The following is a 17757-nucleotide window of genomic DNA, read 5'->3' as shown; positions in this document are numbered from 1 at the left end:
AAGAACGCCGCACCAAATGTACCATGTGAACTTGCTCAAGCTGTGGTGGAACCGGAAAGTGGTGGAAACTCCTTGCCTGGGAGCCGCTCCCGAAGGCAAGGTGGAGGAAGTCACTATAGCAGAAACTCTATCGCCAGCCCAGAAGCAACAGTGTCGAGAACTACTGCAGCAGAATCGAGAGCTGTTCTCAGAGTTGCCGGGGCATACTCAGGTGGTAGCGCATGACGTGCTAACAGAGCCACATGTAAGAGTGAATCGGAAGCCGTACCGGATTCCGGAAGCACGCCGTGAGGTAATCTCGGCCGAGGTAAAGAGGATATTAGACCTCGGGGTGATAGAGGAGTAAAAGAGTTGGTGGTCGAGCCCAATTGTCCTCGTACCAAAACCCAATGGAGAGTGGAGGTTTTGTAATGATTACCGCTGGCTGAATGAGGTGTCCAAGTGTGACGCGTACCCGATGTCCCGCATAGATGAACTCATTGAGAGGCTTGGACTGGTGAGGTAAATCACCACTCTGAACCTGACGAAGAGCTACTGGCAGATCCCATGTCTCAGACGGCCAAGGAGAAGACGGCTTTCTCGACACCTCATGGGTGCTTTAATACACTCGGATGCCGTTCAGACTACAGGGCACCCCAGCCACCTTCTAGAGGGCTATGGATTGGATCTTAGCCCCACATAAGATGTATGCCACAGCCTACCTTGATGACATCGTAGTCTTTATCCCAGACTGGGCTAGTCACCTACCTAAACTACAGGCCGTTCTTGATTCTCTAAGGAAGGTGGGATTTACCATAAATGTGCCGTCGGAAAAGAGGAGGCCAAGCACTTGGGCTATGTCATCGGAAGAGGCGAAATAAAGCCGCAAGTAAATAAAGTGGAGGCAATCCAAACCTGGCCGCAACCGCTATCCAAGAAGCAAGTAAGAGCATTCCTGGGAATGGTGGGATATTACCCCGAATTTTCATCCCAAATTTTGCCATGATGGCCGCGCCACTGACGGATCTCCTAAAAGGCACCAGATCAACCATGGTGAATTGGACGAAGAAAACAGAGACTGGGTTTAACCCCTTTACCCCCGACGGTGGTTTGCACTTTAACGACTTCATGATAGTGGTAAAATTTCTTCGACATCACTTGCGTTTATTTGTGAAAAAAATGAAAATTTGGTGAAAATTTTGGAAAATTCGCAATTTTTAAACTTTGAATTTCCATGCCCTTAAATCAGAGAGATATGTCACACAAAATAGTTAATAAATAACATTTACCACATGTCTACTTTACATTAGCACAATTTTGTAACCCCAATTTTTTTTTTAGTTAGGGAGCTATAAGGGTTAAAAATTGACCAGCGAATTCTCATTTTTACAACAAAATTTCTCTGGAGTGTGTGGTCTGGAGAATGAAGTCTCCAGGCTGTGTTCGAGTGAAACCAGAGAGCAACACCGGAGGATTGGTGTTGCTGCACACTTCCCTGTGCTACCTGCAGCGGGCAGAGCCTCGCTTACTATTGGACTCTGTCATACCTTATCTTTTTGTTTTTCTTTTTTTTTTTATGGGACGCTGCTGGAGTTTATGCCACAGAATAAACCAGTAGGAAGTTAACCCAAACCGTGTGCCCTGTGTCTGTCTCTGGAGAGCCGATAAAGTCGCTTTACCACAGAGGGTTTAAAAAAAGTTTTTTAAAAAAAATTTCATAAGGTTGCAGAATTAGTAACAAACACAGCAATACTCACCTATGGGTCAAGCACTGCCTGTCTGTCACTGACCTGGATTTTACAGACAGGCTTCAGCAGTTAAGTTACATCTACAGTCACGTGACCACTAGATCCAATCACTGGGCTGGGTGGTCCCGTTCTGTCTTTCTCAACATCACTGCTGATTGACCACAGTGGTCATGTGCACTGTAGTCATTATGTCACCGCTGCAGCCTGTCAATAAAAACTGGGGCAGCAGCAGAGAAGTATAGCTGGACCTGCAGTGGGTAAGTATTGCAGAATGTGTTATTCTTGATGTCTGGAAGCCTATGGAGTGAAAAAATTTTTTTTTTTTACAAACTGCTTTACAAGTGCTATGGTTACCTTTTTTATAGTTTAATTTATTATTGTTAATTAATTTTATAATATAATGTATCCTTTACTACTCTCACATCTTCTAACTTTTCAAAAAGTCAAGATGGACCCTTATGGTTCATCATGTGAACAATCCACTGCTTAATGTATGTTCAAAAACATAAAATGAATTGGTGGTCTGGCAGAGACCGCCCGAGTGGCAGTACAAGAGCCAGTGGCAGATTTCGATGGTAACTATGGTTAATTTTTCTTTTATTAGGATATTAACTTAAAAAAAAAAAAAAGTGAACAGTCATGGCCGATTGGTGTGATTTTCATATTGCCCACACCTGTTACTTGCCACAGGTGAGTTTGAACGAGCATCACATGCTTGAAACAAAGTTGTTTACCCACAATATTGGAGAGGTGCCAACAATTTTGTCTGGCCCATTTTTTGGGGGGGGGGTTGTGTAAAATTATGACTAACTTGCCTTTTTTCTTCATTTTTTTGGGTTGTTTCAATACACACAAAGGAAATAAACATGTGTATAACTAAACATGTGTAATTGCAATTATTTTCGGGGAGAAATACTTCATTTTCTGGAACAATTTAAAGGGTGCCAACATTTTTGGCCATGATTGTATATTTATTAGTTTAAAAGTAAGGACTTTCTCTCCGAAAGAGGGATACTTACCAATTTACATGCTGTTCAGAATTCTTGACTTGTGTATAATCATTTGCTCATTTAACCCTTTCAGCCTTTCACAAAAACTAAGAAACTATGAAAAAGGTCAACACTTTTCCCCTCTAATATCAAGTACTATCCTGGAGGTATATATCTCATCAGGCCATTTGTCATTGTTGCATTGTTACAAAACAGGTATATTCATTACCTAGAAGTCCCAACAATAACTAAATTGTACACAAGGCAGAATTGCCGTAAATACTTTTTAAAGCAAGTTTTCACCTAATTATTATATTTTACTTGTTTGTTGCAAGAGGACTGTCAAGTCCTGCAAACAGAGTCAGCAAAATGTAAATAGGAAATAATAGAAAGGACAATATTTTAGCTGAGAGGACAAACAACTTTTGCCAATTCTGCATAAAAAAAACACAATGATACGCTCTGTGTCTAATAAGGAGTGTAATTATAGGAAAATTACTTGTAAACATATGCTCAGAAATTTGTTCAGTAACTGTTTTTCTGCTTTTGGGATTCTCTGATGTTATTATAGGATCGCTTTCAGGCTTTATTGTATTAGCCGTGAGTTTACTTTGTGTCTATAAAAGAAAGAATGACATTACACGGGTGGCAGGGTGGAACAATACAGAACACCGATAATTCTGTGAGGCAATCAATGCACCAGGTAATATATTATCAGTCACTTCCACTGATGTCATGTAGATCACACCTTCCCTGTCTAGTGTATCAGCCTCAAGGATTAACTACTTCATTGTAAAATAGGGAAATTGTAGCAAGCTATAATCGCAGGATACAAGAATTCTGTATTTAGGCTATGTTCACACATTGCATTTTTGATGCGTTTTTTTCTGCAGCAACCTTCCTCAAAAAAGCAGGTTTTCCTTACTTTTTGGTGATTTTTTTACAGCGTTTTTTTCACTGTAGGATGTTGCCTTTAGTAGCCATTCAAACCCATTTGTGTCACATTCTGTGCATGTTATCAGGCCAAAATCACCAGGGTATGTGAACTTTTGATCAGGGTCATTTGGATATTTTTGGTTGTCATTAAGGCTAAGCGCCCACGATGCAGAAATGCAGCATATTTTTTCCGCTTCTCCCTGGCAGGAAAAACGCATGCGGATTTTACATGTGTTTTTCCCGCCAGGTAGAAGCGTTTGTCAAGCGTTCTTCACTTGCATTTCTGCATGCGGGTTATCAAGTGCTTCCAAGCGATTTTATCATCACTTGGAAAGTGCTTGACAACTTGGTCACACTATATAAATCCAAAGGACCTGCCATGACATCATTGAGTCATGTGACAGGTCATGCGATCGACAACGTCAGCGGTTGCGTGACCTGTCACATGACTAAATGACGTCATGGCAGGTCCTCACACCACCGCGACCCATACAACAGACCGGCCGCATCGCTGAGGAGGCCGGGGGCCATCGGAAGGTGAGTATAATCTTTATTTTTTATTTTAAATTCTTTTCTTAACAGGTACCATGATACCTAGGTCTGGATGAGAGTCTCCTCTTCTCCAGACCCGGGTACCATCCGCACATAGAAAAGCATATTATCCGTGTGTGCAAATGTGCTGACACGGATATTAAGCGCTTCAATGCAAGTCAATGGCGGCAATTATGCTGCGTGTCCGCAAAACTAATGGACATGCTGCGTATTTTTCCGCAATGATAATCCGCAGCGGAAATTTCCTCAGCATGTGCACAGCACATGCGGATTATCATTGGGGACCAAGGGGCACGTATTACCAAGAGTTTTTTAAGTGTTTTCGCTGCGGAAATTCCGTGGCAAAAATGCTTGAAAAACGCATAGTGGGCACGCAGCCTTAGATTTAAAAAGAGAAAACACAGTAGTTTCACAATAAATGGCTTCACCCAACCAATTACCATGAGTGGAGAAAAAGGTTTTTTTTTATCATTCATATTCTCTGAAACAAGGCCAAGAAAGGAAAAATTCTGCAGGGGTATGTAAACTTTTGAGCACAACGGTATATATACACACACACATTTCACTGTCTGCCAATTTTTTTTACTTTATTGTTTACTGCTAATTGCCCAGAATAGTGGTAATTGCAGCAGAGTAGTTACTACTATATATTGAACACATTGAGGTCAGCCGGAACTTCCGGAGCACTAGCTCCTGATGCCCACCACCTCTCTCCTGTACATGAATTTCTATAGAACTGTCTCCTGTCAGCTCACTACTCAACTTCTCAAGTCTCCCCCAACCCCTTTCCACCCCCAACCCAGTCAGTCAGATAAGTCTGCCAAACCCTCATACATCTTTTACAATATTCTCTCCCATTTGACACCCTCTCCTGGATGGAGGGTGTCATGATACTTTGTGGAGGACTGTGTGGGCCTCATACTGTGTGTGTGGTCAGGAGGAGCTGAGGGAGATGCTTCAAAGGACATAATGCCGATTACTAACTATTAACATAACGTGGCCCTTCAAATGAGTAGTAAGGCATTCTTATCCAGGAGAAAAATACGGACAAGGACAGAACCAGGTTGAAAATGACCCCTTCTGGACCCCAACGCACGTTTCAAGTAGCTGTACCGTCACTTTATCAAGGGGAAAACGTCCGTATCCCTCTGCCGGGCTAATGTAATCCTACAGACATATTTAGTGTGTAGGCTCAGAGCTTTCCTGGTCTACACATTAAATGTATGGCAAAAGCTGGACAATCACTTATTATCTGCTGCACAGTACTGCACAAAATACAAAAAATGTATACTAATCTCCCAGACCGGCACCACTCCTCTGCTTTCAGCCCTGTGTCTCCCGCCGATCACCCGATATGAACAATGTCACATGACTGCTGCAGATGATCACTGCCTGTTGATCTAATTCCAAGTATTGACTGAGAATACCATTGATATTGTCGCTACTCTTGAGATTTTGTACATTTCAGGGTCTACAAAGCTTACACTGGCTATATATACCGCATATACTGTACTATCAAACTACAGATTCAAATATGCAAACTTTAGTAGATAAAGAACATACCCATCATACTCCCGAAGTTCACATTCTTTAAGTAATGTGAGAGCATGTCCTTTATACTTAGTTTCTATGGAGAAAAGAAAGAAAAACATTAAGATGTATATGTATACATTTCCAGTATATGCCATAGGTGGCATATAGGAAAAAATGAATTTTTTTATAGTTTTGCAAAATAGGTCAAGACCTTAAAGCTATTTTAAAATATGTAATATCTTGTTTCTGGCATATAACAATTCTGGATTAGATTGTGTTTTTCCTCCTATAATGCAGGTACTGGATGTCACGCACAGTGTGGGAAAGACCAAGTACAACACGAAGGGATGAGGGGAAAGGAGCCCAGACACTAGGGAAAGGGAGAGTGGAGACCTCCTAGGCAGATCTAATAACACCCTGCCTCCCCTCCCGTCTCTGTATTGGTTCCACATCAATCGCCGAACAGGAAACCTAAGCCCTGTATCTCCCTAGAGCTAGGCCCTAGATAGGGAAGGGGGATGAGCACTGGTCAGTCCCCACTATAAACTAAAGACAACAAGGGAGGCAAACAAAACGGGATAACTTAACTTGAGCAGACACCAGAGGAGAAACGCCAACAGTCTTCCAAGGGCACCAGAGAAGAACCTGCTAGTACTCCAGCAAGAGCTAAGAAACATAGAAATATCACCGGCGAGTCCCAGGAGCAGACTGAGAGGTTTTAAACACCCAGACCAGGGTGTGTCAATTAGAGCAGAAGGGAGGTAGCCGCTGGGTTCTAAAAGCAGAAGGATTAAGAAGACTTCTGCAATGCCAAACGAAGTGACCTTCTGCAGCCTGCTGCAGAGCGACTGTCTGTTACATCTGATACACCCGTGACACTGGGCCAACCAATATATCATAATACTGTAATACCCTATGACTGTATTATACAGGCATAAATGGGAAACCATAATGAAGGATATCAATAGAAGATTCTGCACAGGGCACCATTTCATCTTAGTTGACCATATAGATATGGGAAAAAGGAGAACTAAATTCTGAACGGAAATATTCGGCTGCCCCAGAACAAAATGATTAGTATAATACGTTTCAATAGTCAATTATATATTAATGATTAGTAAACCATGAGAAATTGAGCAATTAATTGATTGCCAATATCCAGTGATGTCTATAAAACCTGGTAAAGAGCAAGTACAGCAGTAATAAAAAAAGCCAAATACCAGTAAGATTGCAAAAAAGCATAAAAAGAAGGGTGGCACAAGAACATACCAGAATATGTACCCTCTGGAGGAAATGAATCTGTCACTCTACATTGTTATCTGAGCCTCTCGTGATGCCCTGCGCATCATATAAAATGCCAGAGCAAAACGGAAAAGCCAAGCTGCAGATGGCAGAGAGCAGCGCAACTACGTTTAGCATTTTGTAGGGCGGCGATGCCAGAAGAGGCTCCACAGCTGTAACCAACCATCAAAGATTCCTCTTGACTGACATGACACTTACAGATGGATGTTTTGTGTAAGAATGTGCATCGTTATATGCAAGATTACATAAATCTTTCATGCCTGTCTGTTCATGGTTGAGGTCTGGTATAAGAATGAGTTACGGGGCTTTTTGGTATTCTAGACAGGGCAATATGGTAATTAGAGTTAAAAAAAAAAGAATATATTTATAATGAAACTGGGACCGACAGTTAATGCCAATGATACATTATATTTGAGTGTATCATTGTAAAATGCATTATTATTTATTCATTTATTGTTATTTTTCCATCCCTTGAAAGGGCCATTTTTGTATTTTTATTTTTTTTTGCCTTAAAGAAGTTGTCCACTACTTTTACATTGATGCCCTATCCATAGGATAGAGCATCAATATATGATCGGCCAGGGTCCCGCACGCGGCACCCCCGCCGATCATCTGTTATTGGTGCCGGCGTCTGGAAGTGCTCACCTGCGGGTCTCCACCGTTAAGTGGTAGTGGCCGCTACGGTGTACTGCATTCAACTGAATGGGAGGTGGATGTGCAGTACACCACGGCGGCCACTACCACTTGACGGCGGAGCTCCGCAGGTGAGCACTTCCGGCCGGCGGCCACCGATAAGAGCTGATCGGCGGGGGTGCCGCGTGCGGGTCCCTGGCCGATCATATATTGATGCTCTATCCTATGGATAGGGCATCAATGTACAAGTAGTGGACAACCCCTTTAATTTCTAATTTTTTTTTTATGTTTAAAAATATTTTCTGGGAAGATTGTTATTTAACTTAAAATATATATTTTTAATAAGACTTATTGAGAAATTGTCTGTGATCATTATAGAAGTCCTAGAAAATAAAATATATACATATTATTATTATTAGTAGTATTATTTAGCGGCCTTTGGCTGGATCTCAAGTCATGGTGACTTGATGGATGAACACTCTGCAGGAAGATCGATCTTATGCAAGTCTACATAGGTCCACCAGGGTCTTCTCCACCGTTATCTTGAAAGTATGGAGTCATCGGGTTGCTGGTCTTCCTCTTCACCTTTACATTTTATGAAGAAAGATTTGTCCTGGTTCCGTTTTATGGCAATAATTTGAGAAAATCATTTATTTTTATTTTTTTTATGACCATGTTAAGCCATACTGTTTCTCAAAAAGCAACATAAGGTTTTATTAATGAAAATTGTTACAAATATGACATCCAGTTGACCCTATTGACTATAATAAGGTCTATTGGGATTCCTTTATGGCATCCTTCACTTTTCCATAAAATAACGTGCCGTTTCGGTACCATTTTACACAGCGTTTTTGACAAATTCGGCCACTGAGGCTCCTAACAGTGCCTCCAATACAGATGTGAACACAGCACGGTGCAGCATGGTGGCTCAGTGGTTATCACTTTCGTTTTGCAGCGCTGGGGTCCTGGGTTCAAATCCCACCAAGGACAACATCTGCAGGGAGTTTGTATGTTCTCCCCGTGTTTGTGTGGATTTCCTCCGGTTTCCTCCCACACTCCAAAGACATACTGATAGGGAATGTAGATTTTGAGCCACAATGGGGACAGTGATGATAATATCTGTAAAGCGCTGTGGAATAGGATAGTGCTATATAAGCAAAGCTTAAGAAATAAATAAACAGCCTAAAGCAAAGATCTGAATGATGACTATGAGTTGTCCCTTCTATTTATGAATTACCTCCTATTGGCCTTATTTAGTAAAGAAGACCTGTCACCAGGTTAAAAGTGACCAGATTTTGCTCGTATTTTATTTCTACTGCTCCCCTGAGTATCCTGGTTTTTATATTCTTTAAATCCGCCATACAGTTCCAAAAATATGGGCCTTTCTATTTGGTGTTAATTATTTTTGCCTTTACTAAAGGGGCGTGGCCTACAGGATCCTCGGGGGCGTGTCCTTAAGCTGCTCTGTATTATTACCCAGTGAGCAACAACCCTTTGGTAAAGAATTGGTGGACCAAGTGGGAGGCAGCATTGGAAGGACTGGTAGGTGGAGGGCCGGACAAGAATTTACTACTTATTTAACCCCTTCACTGCAGATTCAAATTTATTGAATGCAAATCGAATATTTGCCTTTGAACTTAGCAAATCTGCCCAAATTGAATTTCAAGGGATTTGCTCATTTTTACTAAACCTGCAAAAAAAAATACATGATGTTAACTACATAAAAAAAAAGATAAAAAAATCAGTTCTATAAATTAAAAAAATATATATAAAGTTTTCCAGATGCTTTTTTTCCATTTCTTATTCTTGTACCTCTCATTCTGTTACACACCTATCTATGGATACGATGGCATTTACAGATTTTTTTTTTCTACAAGTGGCGTTGGTCTTATAATCAATATAGAGGTACATGCAAATTTTGCCTTTGATCCCCTGAAAACTCTTTCTGTATGTAAGCACTATGAAAGAAGAGATCCATCTGATGTGAACGCATCTTTTCAAGGAGCTTAGATTCTATCTTAAATGTATTATTTACATATGGCTGCAGTTTTTCTAAATCCAGGACTGAAGGCAAAATTTTTGCATAAAGTTTATTGGTAAGTGCCTCAATTTTAATTAAAATCTACAAAAAAAATACTCTTAGAAAAACGCTAATAAGAAAAAATCTTGCTAGTTGCAGCACGGCAGGCTTTTTAGTGTGCATCTCCCTGCTGTGGCCACCAGGTGTCACAGTCATCAAACCTGTTCTGTACTGAGTAGGAGAAAAACGCACAAGCTAGGTTATAATAATATACTAGAATAAAAGTGAGAATAATACTAATAATATCATTATAATAGATTAATAATGTACTTTTTAGAAACATAAAAACCTATTTCACACAAATTATTATTTTTTTTTTTTATTGATTATGTGAAATGAATGTGATGAAAATTAAAACTCTGCAGTGAACGGGAGATTTGAAGCAAATAGTGCCCTAATGAAAAAGACACTAAAAAATATGTCAGAAAAAATGCAAACAATGTCTTGTAAAATCACCATCACAACTTGACTACAGTTATTCTCCAAAGGGTAAAAAGTTGCAGACGACTATGAAAAAGACTTGACGCGGTTGGAACTTGTGCAATGTCACTCATCACTTAATGGAGGTGGAAGGTTTTCTTTCAAACAGGGCATAGTCCAAGAGGGAGTTCGAGGCTTATAATGTTTGCCACAGAGATTTATATTTTCTTAGAGTATGAGCAGATCAGTTACTGAGAAGAATATAACCAATTATATCTGATATAGGATTTTTAGATTTAGATTTTACATGTTTATGGGTTTCCCTTGACCCCTAACAAATCGCAGCTTAGCAGATCCGACTGACTCAACTGGGGTCAGTGCAATGATGACTCTGAACTGGTGACAGAGTCATGGGCACCTAGGCTCAATGATGTACAGTATGTGGGGTTTGTTAGATGCACAGAATGGCAATTTTCAAGAAGGGTATAAAATAAATGAACACTCCTTAAAACATTGGAGATTGTTGGAAATGCATTTCTTATTTTATCAGGTGTTGAGTGTTGACTGAATCCCAGAAACACTTCAGTTGGAGTTCTGGCTGTTCTAACAGGATTAAGTTCTAGCCAGTCCAGTCTATTTCCAGTTGAGTTGATGAAGCACTTAATGCCAAAAAAGTTATGACACGTGTCAGTGGATGGCAGCTTGTTATTTATTGGTCATTTATTTGGGGAATAGATGGCACTAAGATGTCCAATAGGAAAAAGTCTGGTTCTTCGCATAGTTGAGAAACTTTGGCGAAGGACTTGGGTTCTGGTATTATTGCAGATGTTACTTTGACATGGCAGAAGTATATACTAATGGTAGTGGCTTTCTTCAGCAGGGTAAAGCACATGCCGCACTGGAAAGATTGTTCAGCAATGGTTTGAAGAACATGAGAAGTGTTCAAGGTTTTGACTTAAACATCTTAAAGGTGTTTTCCAGTTTCGAAAACTCCTCTCCCCTAAATTCAGTAGTCTCTCTTACCCTTCCTGGGTCCAGCGCAGAGCCTTTGCCACTGCTCCCAGTATCTGTTATTTTCTGCACTGTGGTACGAGCTGGTCAGAGAAGCTGAGCTCACTGATTGGCTGCAGCACTGACAATGTGACGTCAGTGCTGACGGCAATAACAGACACAGGGAGCAGTGTCAGAGATCCTGAGAAGGGCTGGTAAAGCATTTTTATTTTTCAAATCAACCTTCAGCTGGGTGGTTTTCAACAACTTGAAAACTCCTTTAAAAGGAGCATGATAGAGGGGCAGAGACCCTGATTCCAGCGATCTGTCACTTACTGGAATGCATTCTGTCATTTTGATATAATCCTTGTTTTCTCTGCTGCAAATCTAGCAGAGCTCAGAATGCTGAGCTCTATATAACCCCACCCACAAGACTGATTGGCAGCTTTTTGCGTACACTGTGCATAGGCAGAAAGCTGCCAACCAGTGGTGGGGGCAGATTTGGAGGCACAAGACACCTTGTCCTGTAGTGATAATCTCCTGATAAAACACTCATTTTATTGAAACAACAGCACACAGCCAAGTAAGTGACACATCACGGGAATTAGGGTATGTGCCCCTACATCATGCTGCTTTCAGATTGCATAGAAAAAACATGCTAACAGATTTTCTTTAATCTGATTGATGATTTGTGGGATGTGCTAAAAACTCAAGTCCATGGCGGTCCCACCTCACAATTTACAGTATTCAGAGGACCTCCTGCTAACATTGTGGTGCCAAATATCACTGGACACTTTTAGAGGTCTATCAAAGTCCATATCTTGATGGGTCAGAGTTCATTTGATGGCATGGGGGAACTACACAATATTAGGATTTAATGTGAATGCAGATTGTATGTGTCTGGATAAACATTTGTATGAAGTTTGGATTTCTTCCTTGAGTTTTCTTTGGATGCTTGTGCTCCAGGAACAGACTTACTGGTTACCTTATAGCAAATTGTCATTGTGAGCCCATGGGGACAGGTACGCACAAGTGAGGTTACGTTCTTTTTACAGAATGAGATAAACAATGGTAAATTAAAAAGGTATTTATACAAATATTTACTACGTTAGCCCATAAACACATCCACAATACTGATTTTAATGTAGTGTTTGTTAATAGATTACAGTTACTGCTGATGGGAATACGGCTCTGAATGAAGAAGACGGGAGATGAGAAGATATATTAATATTGGGTATGTAACCTGATTTACTGTATTTATGCTGCCGCTGAAAGCCGGTGGGGATTAGCCGAAAGTTCAGATTGTCTTGGTTGCTTAGCAATATTTTCTGTCTCTATTCAGCTGATTTATTTATTAAAACAAACTTACCTGTAACCTGGGTGTGAATGTCAGCAAGCTTGAAAAGAGGTGCAACGTGCCGGGAATACACATTGGACGCTTCTCCTTTATGGCTGTGAGGGTTAACTATGACTTTAAGGCATTTTGGTCGATTTGGAAAACCTAAAAGATTAAAAATGCAATATTAGGGAGAAAAAAAAGATAGTTTAGGACAACTTAAAGGGATTTTCCAGGATTAGGCTAGGGTCCCACCGCCGTATTTTCTCCCATCTGAGAGAATCGGGTCAATTATGCTAATCATATTCTGATCAGAGTTTGATCAGGTTGTTATAATAGTGTGATATGATTTTCTCGGATGAGGAGAAGATGAAAGAAAAATTACTCCTTCTTCTCCATTCTGTCAGTCAATGAAAATCGGACTGCACTCAGATGTCATCCGAGTGCAGTCTGATTTTTTTTTTTTTACTTGTATGACTGAGGGCGGATGCAAATTGTGTATGCTGTGATTTTTTCATCGGATACACTCGGTCCAAGGAAAGAATAATCAGACATGAGCATGGCCCCATAGCATAACATTGGTCCGAGTGTGAGACAACGTTTTGTCTGATCGCATTCAGATCTAAAATACAGTGGTCTGCACGAGCCCTTAGAAAAATTATCTTTTTTCCTGGTGAAACGGCATCACTCTTGTCTATGGGTCTTGTCCGGTACTGAAGTTTATATGTATTCAAGTTAACGGGGCTGAGTTGCAATACCAGATACAACTTATTTTTTTCCTGATAACAACCAGACACAAGTTCCTTTAATTTTGGGGTTATACATTTTTTTTCCTGTATCCAAGACATAACGTTTCTCCTTGTGAAGAGTGACATGGCAAGCCTGGCATGCCAATGTGAGGAGACTTTCAAGACTTGCAATGTTCCTCTGGGAAATTACATATGCAAATTGCCTCTACAGAGAGGAAGAGGACTAAAACTCTAGTGCTACTTATTGGAAGTAGCAATCCTAAAAGTCAATATCGACCCTTTAATGATCCTTACCACATGACTTCAATTCAATTCAATGCATGTGACGTGTTTCGGCTTGGGCACAAGTCTTTTTTCAAACAAAATCTACAACATCGTGCAAACTGCAGATTAAATAGAAACGCGTCACATGCATTGAAGAACACGGAATAAAGTTTACGAACTCTGCAAATTTACAAGTGAGTGCCGATCTTTCTATCGTGGTTAGACATATTTCATGCTGTTTTTCGCTATGGACTTTGATAACGTGCCCAAAAAATACCCGTGCAAAAAAAGAATAAAAAAAAGTATAAAAAAATTAAATAAAAACAACTTTTGGAAACTCCAGACAGTTTTACATTCATGTTATACACTATTGCAATCACAGCTACAGAAGAGAATTAGAAATGTTGCTACATTTGTGATACATTAATGTAAATAATAAATATTGAAAGTTCACTATGCAGAAAGGAAAAAGCCGAGATGTCTAGTCCACAAATCCTTTGAAAACAGTTGCAGCAAACTAACTTACGGAGCGTTTGTTGTTTCGTTTTATTATATTGCTTTATAATAATGTAGAAGTAAGAGCTAAAATTTGATACCCAAGTAGCCCAAGGCAAGTGAATTGCTGACCTGCTAATGAGGCTATGGGTATCAAGATACTTTGCAACTTGTCCAGGACGAGACACTTCTGCTGCACCTATTGCATGATGTAAGGAGAAAGGTTCAGGTCAGAGTTCAGATCTGCAACAGAGGGACCGGGAAAGAAAATATCCTGAGGGATTTGATGGGAAACGCCTCTCAGCAGGGATTTGATGATAGTGCTGCTGCACAGTTGGTGTGGAGATTTGATACTACAATTTTCTGGATTTGTAGACGCTATATCACTTAGGCCACAGCAGGAGCAGGTGCACAGGAAATTCGCTACTACTACCAAGCCTCATAAACCAAAAGAAAAGAAAATGGCAACGTAATTAATTTTAACAACCCACTGTCATTTGCCCTATTAATTTTAATATATTTCGCTTTGCAAAACAACTTCAATAAAATTAGCATTAAACCCAAACAGTGGCTGTGATGTTAATTTTAGGACTCTAGAGAGGGTGGATAATTAATATCAGGTATTTTACCAGAGAGCAGTAATTTAGAAGAGGATAGGGGGGGGGGGTGTCGGGAGGAACAGATATATTTTTTCCAATATTCTATTTTTTTTCTTAATTATAATTATTAAACAAAAAAAAAAAAAAATTAAAAATCCAGATCCGGTAAGAATTAATTCTTCGGAGAATTGCGGACTTTCTGTTTCTAAACGTCATTAAACAAATATCACGCTGGTAATCCTTCTAAACAGTAAATTATTACCTACAGTGGCCGAGTAATAGCGTAAATTGAAACTCCAGATGAGATCGTGTTCATTAGGCTAACGCAATGGAAGTATATAATGGTTCCTCACCAGCTTTGGGAATGTTCTAATCCGATGTAAAAAAAAAAAGTCATCATGAAAGCATTTTCTATAGGCGGCCAAAGATGAACCCCTCAACATCCGAGCCAGAAATTAAAAAAACTGCCACGTAGTAAAAAAAAAAAAAAAAAAGGCTACTGGATAGCAACACAGAAAAATTATAGTCACTTTGTTTCCCGGCTGCGTCCCCGGAGATCGGATGTAAAGGAATTAGTGATATTAGCATAAACAGTCCGTGGGATTGACAGTGGTGCTCGGCTCCATCGCCACCTGGACTCCAATTAAAAGCCAAGATACGGCCATTGATTTTTTTTTATGTTACATTGTACAGTCCCAGAATGAAGGCCGTTTGGGTAAGTTATTTGCTTTGTAGGTGTTTATTCTTGTAACTGGCAATAATGAACCGACATCTTAATTGCAAATTTCGGAGATTGCTGATGAATGGTAATGGCAGTGATGGAGATTTAGGTGACAGAATGTTTTAGTCAATGAAGAATGATCAGGGGAAGCTCCTGTTACATGTTAGTACCGTAGGGATCTGTACGTGGGTCTTCTCCATTCTAACTGTTCATTAGTGACATAAACATGATATAATGATAAAGGTACAATTAGACCTGTATTCTTCGATGTACATGAGGCTTTGGAGTTTGCTGGATAACAGATATGAACCAAATGGGCAACTAATATCACAAAATAGTAAAAAAAAATGAAAAAATAAAGTGAAGAAAAAAAGTTAAATGTACTAAGTCCCTAATATCATCATTGGTAACAAAAAAAAAAGGATTGTGAAACTGCTGATGTTATTTAGCACTTACATTATGTTAGGCCCTGTTCACATCATGGTTTCTTTTTATGTCGTTGTCTGGCCAGTATACGTCAGTATACCGGAAACAGAGGTATGTAACAGCACAGCAGACTATTCTAGTCTATTTGAAGGAGTTAAGTAAAAATGTATCGTATATCTTGAATGTATAGGCTTTCTAATCACGAAAACTTATGGGATATAGCGAGATATTATAACTTATAGGAAATGGATATCAGTGACGTTGGAGTTCACAGAAAAATATACCATAAAGAATACATTTTACTACGCATGCGTTGGGATCCAAGGGGTAAAGTTTCTCCTGGTGGAGAGTGACATGCCAAGCCTGGCAGGCCAATGTGTGGAGACTTCTAATCCTTGCAATGATCCTCTGGGAAATTAAATATGCAAATTGCCTCTTCAGAGAGGAAGAGGTCTTGAACTCTAGTGCCACCTATTGGAATAGCAATCCTAAATTCAATATTGACCCTTTAACGAGCCTTGCCACATGACATAGGATAAAAGCCAAACCGGAATCTCAATTTGCAGACACTGTGTTTCGGGGTACTGCCCCTCATCAGCGCACAGTCTGAGGTCCAGGTCCAGTGTGAGGTCCATGTAAATCAGATGCAAACAATTTATAGTCGCTTCAAGAGGTATATATAAGGGTATATCCCTATTGGTTCACCCAATTATATTAGAACCAAAATATATATACTCGGAACATGAAAATAAGAAGTATATCATATGCAAATTAGATATAGATAGACCAGCTGTGTATCCAAAGGATACATAAGATACATATGATCTAATTGCTATAGCACCATAGTTGTACCTACATATATTAGCACCAATGCATATTATCACTCGTGTATCTAAGAGGTATATGGAATAAATGTAATCTTATTAGTATGGTAACATGATTGTGCCCTCATGTATATATTTGCTGTGTGATATGTTAAAGGTAACAGTAAATAAAAGATTATACAAATTGATGACCTTCATCTATTTCCTCTCAGTTTCTATTCAGTTTTCATTTTTCTGATAAGTTTCTCCAGACTTATTTATTTCATTTTCTGCTCTGAAGACGTGACGTTTTTTTTTAGTTCCTTGTTTAACAAATGGATCAGGAAAGATGGAAAGCAATATTTAAGGTAGGCGTGAAATTGAGCTCCTCCTTGCCTGTAGTTGAGGAAATAGGAAAGATGCCAGTGTGGCTCTTGAAGAATCCTGGTGCTGACCCCACTTACGTCCATAATAATGGAGTCTCCAGAAAGTAATTTACTTTATCATTGGTAAATTGCATCATACTACTCCTTAGGACTCCAAGAACAGATAAAGATGAATAGATTACTTTTCTGACGAATACAAAAAAAAATTGTATGTGCTACCTATATATTTCCCACCCGACCCCTAAACATACTACAGCCTTTACTAGGACATTTATTAATTAATTAACTTACAGGCAATAAAAAGATGGCGTATTACAAGGGTATTCTTCCTAACTCTCTTTTGAGTTGCCAGATAATTTGTCCAACGGGCCAGAGCGGCTCACTACAGGACTCGCATCAGTTGACCTCTGTTGACTAGGCCTTCTCCATTAGACCGTTCTGAGCAGCTGTACCCCTACGGCCGACAGATTCCATCTGGGAGAGGTGATATCCAAATAAAGGTCTTAATTCGTCATAGAAGACTTGAACATGTCTGGCAAACAGGTTCCTAATTATTAATCTATCTCAGGGGTATGGGGGGGGCGGACATTCAATTATAACCCATTTCTAGGGGTTCTGGATATTCTAGCAGTTCACAAAAGCACGCAGGTGACAAAGTGTTAATCGACACTTGTAAAAAGAGTTCACCTAGAAATGTGTCAGGTCAAAAAATGTATTGAAAATAAAAATGTATAAATAATGTAATCACCATCCAATGATAAAAGTACAGGTAGATCGTAGAATTGTAGGACTGTACTCGTTTCTCCCCTTCGTGAT

The 17757-nt window shown here is 39.7% G+C and overlaps 1 protein-coding gene across 1 annotated transcript in view; it reads right to left on the bottom strand.

The window, feature by feature from the left end:
* Positions 1–17757, bottom strand: part of CERKL (CERK like autophagy regulator) — a 162560-nt gene that overhangs the window by 74905 nt on the left and 69898 nt on the right. Inside the window, exons 3-4 of the mRNA XM_073646798.1 lie at positions 12532–12663; positions 5768–5831 (exon numbers count right to left, since the gene is read on the bottom strand). Coding sequence (XP_073502899.1) covers positions 5768–5831; positions 12532–12663 — 196 coding nt within the window. The remainder of the gene's footprint in view (positions 1–5767; positions 5832–12531; positions 12664–17757) is intronic.

Source organism: Phyllobates terribilis, unplaced genomic scaffold, assembly GCF_046119375.1.
Source record: "Phyllobates terribilis strain yellow unplaced genomic scaffold, ASM4611937v1 Scaffold_9__5_contigs__length_417890890, whole genome shotgun sequence".
Classification (NCBI taxonomy): domain Eukaryota; kingdom Metazoa; phylum Chordata; class Amphibia; order Anura; family Dendrobatidae; genus Phyllobates; species Phyllobates terribilis.
This window is presented reverse-complemented; position numbering and strand designations above follow the sequence as displayed.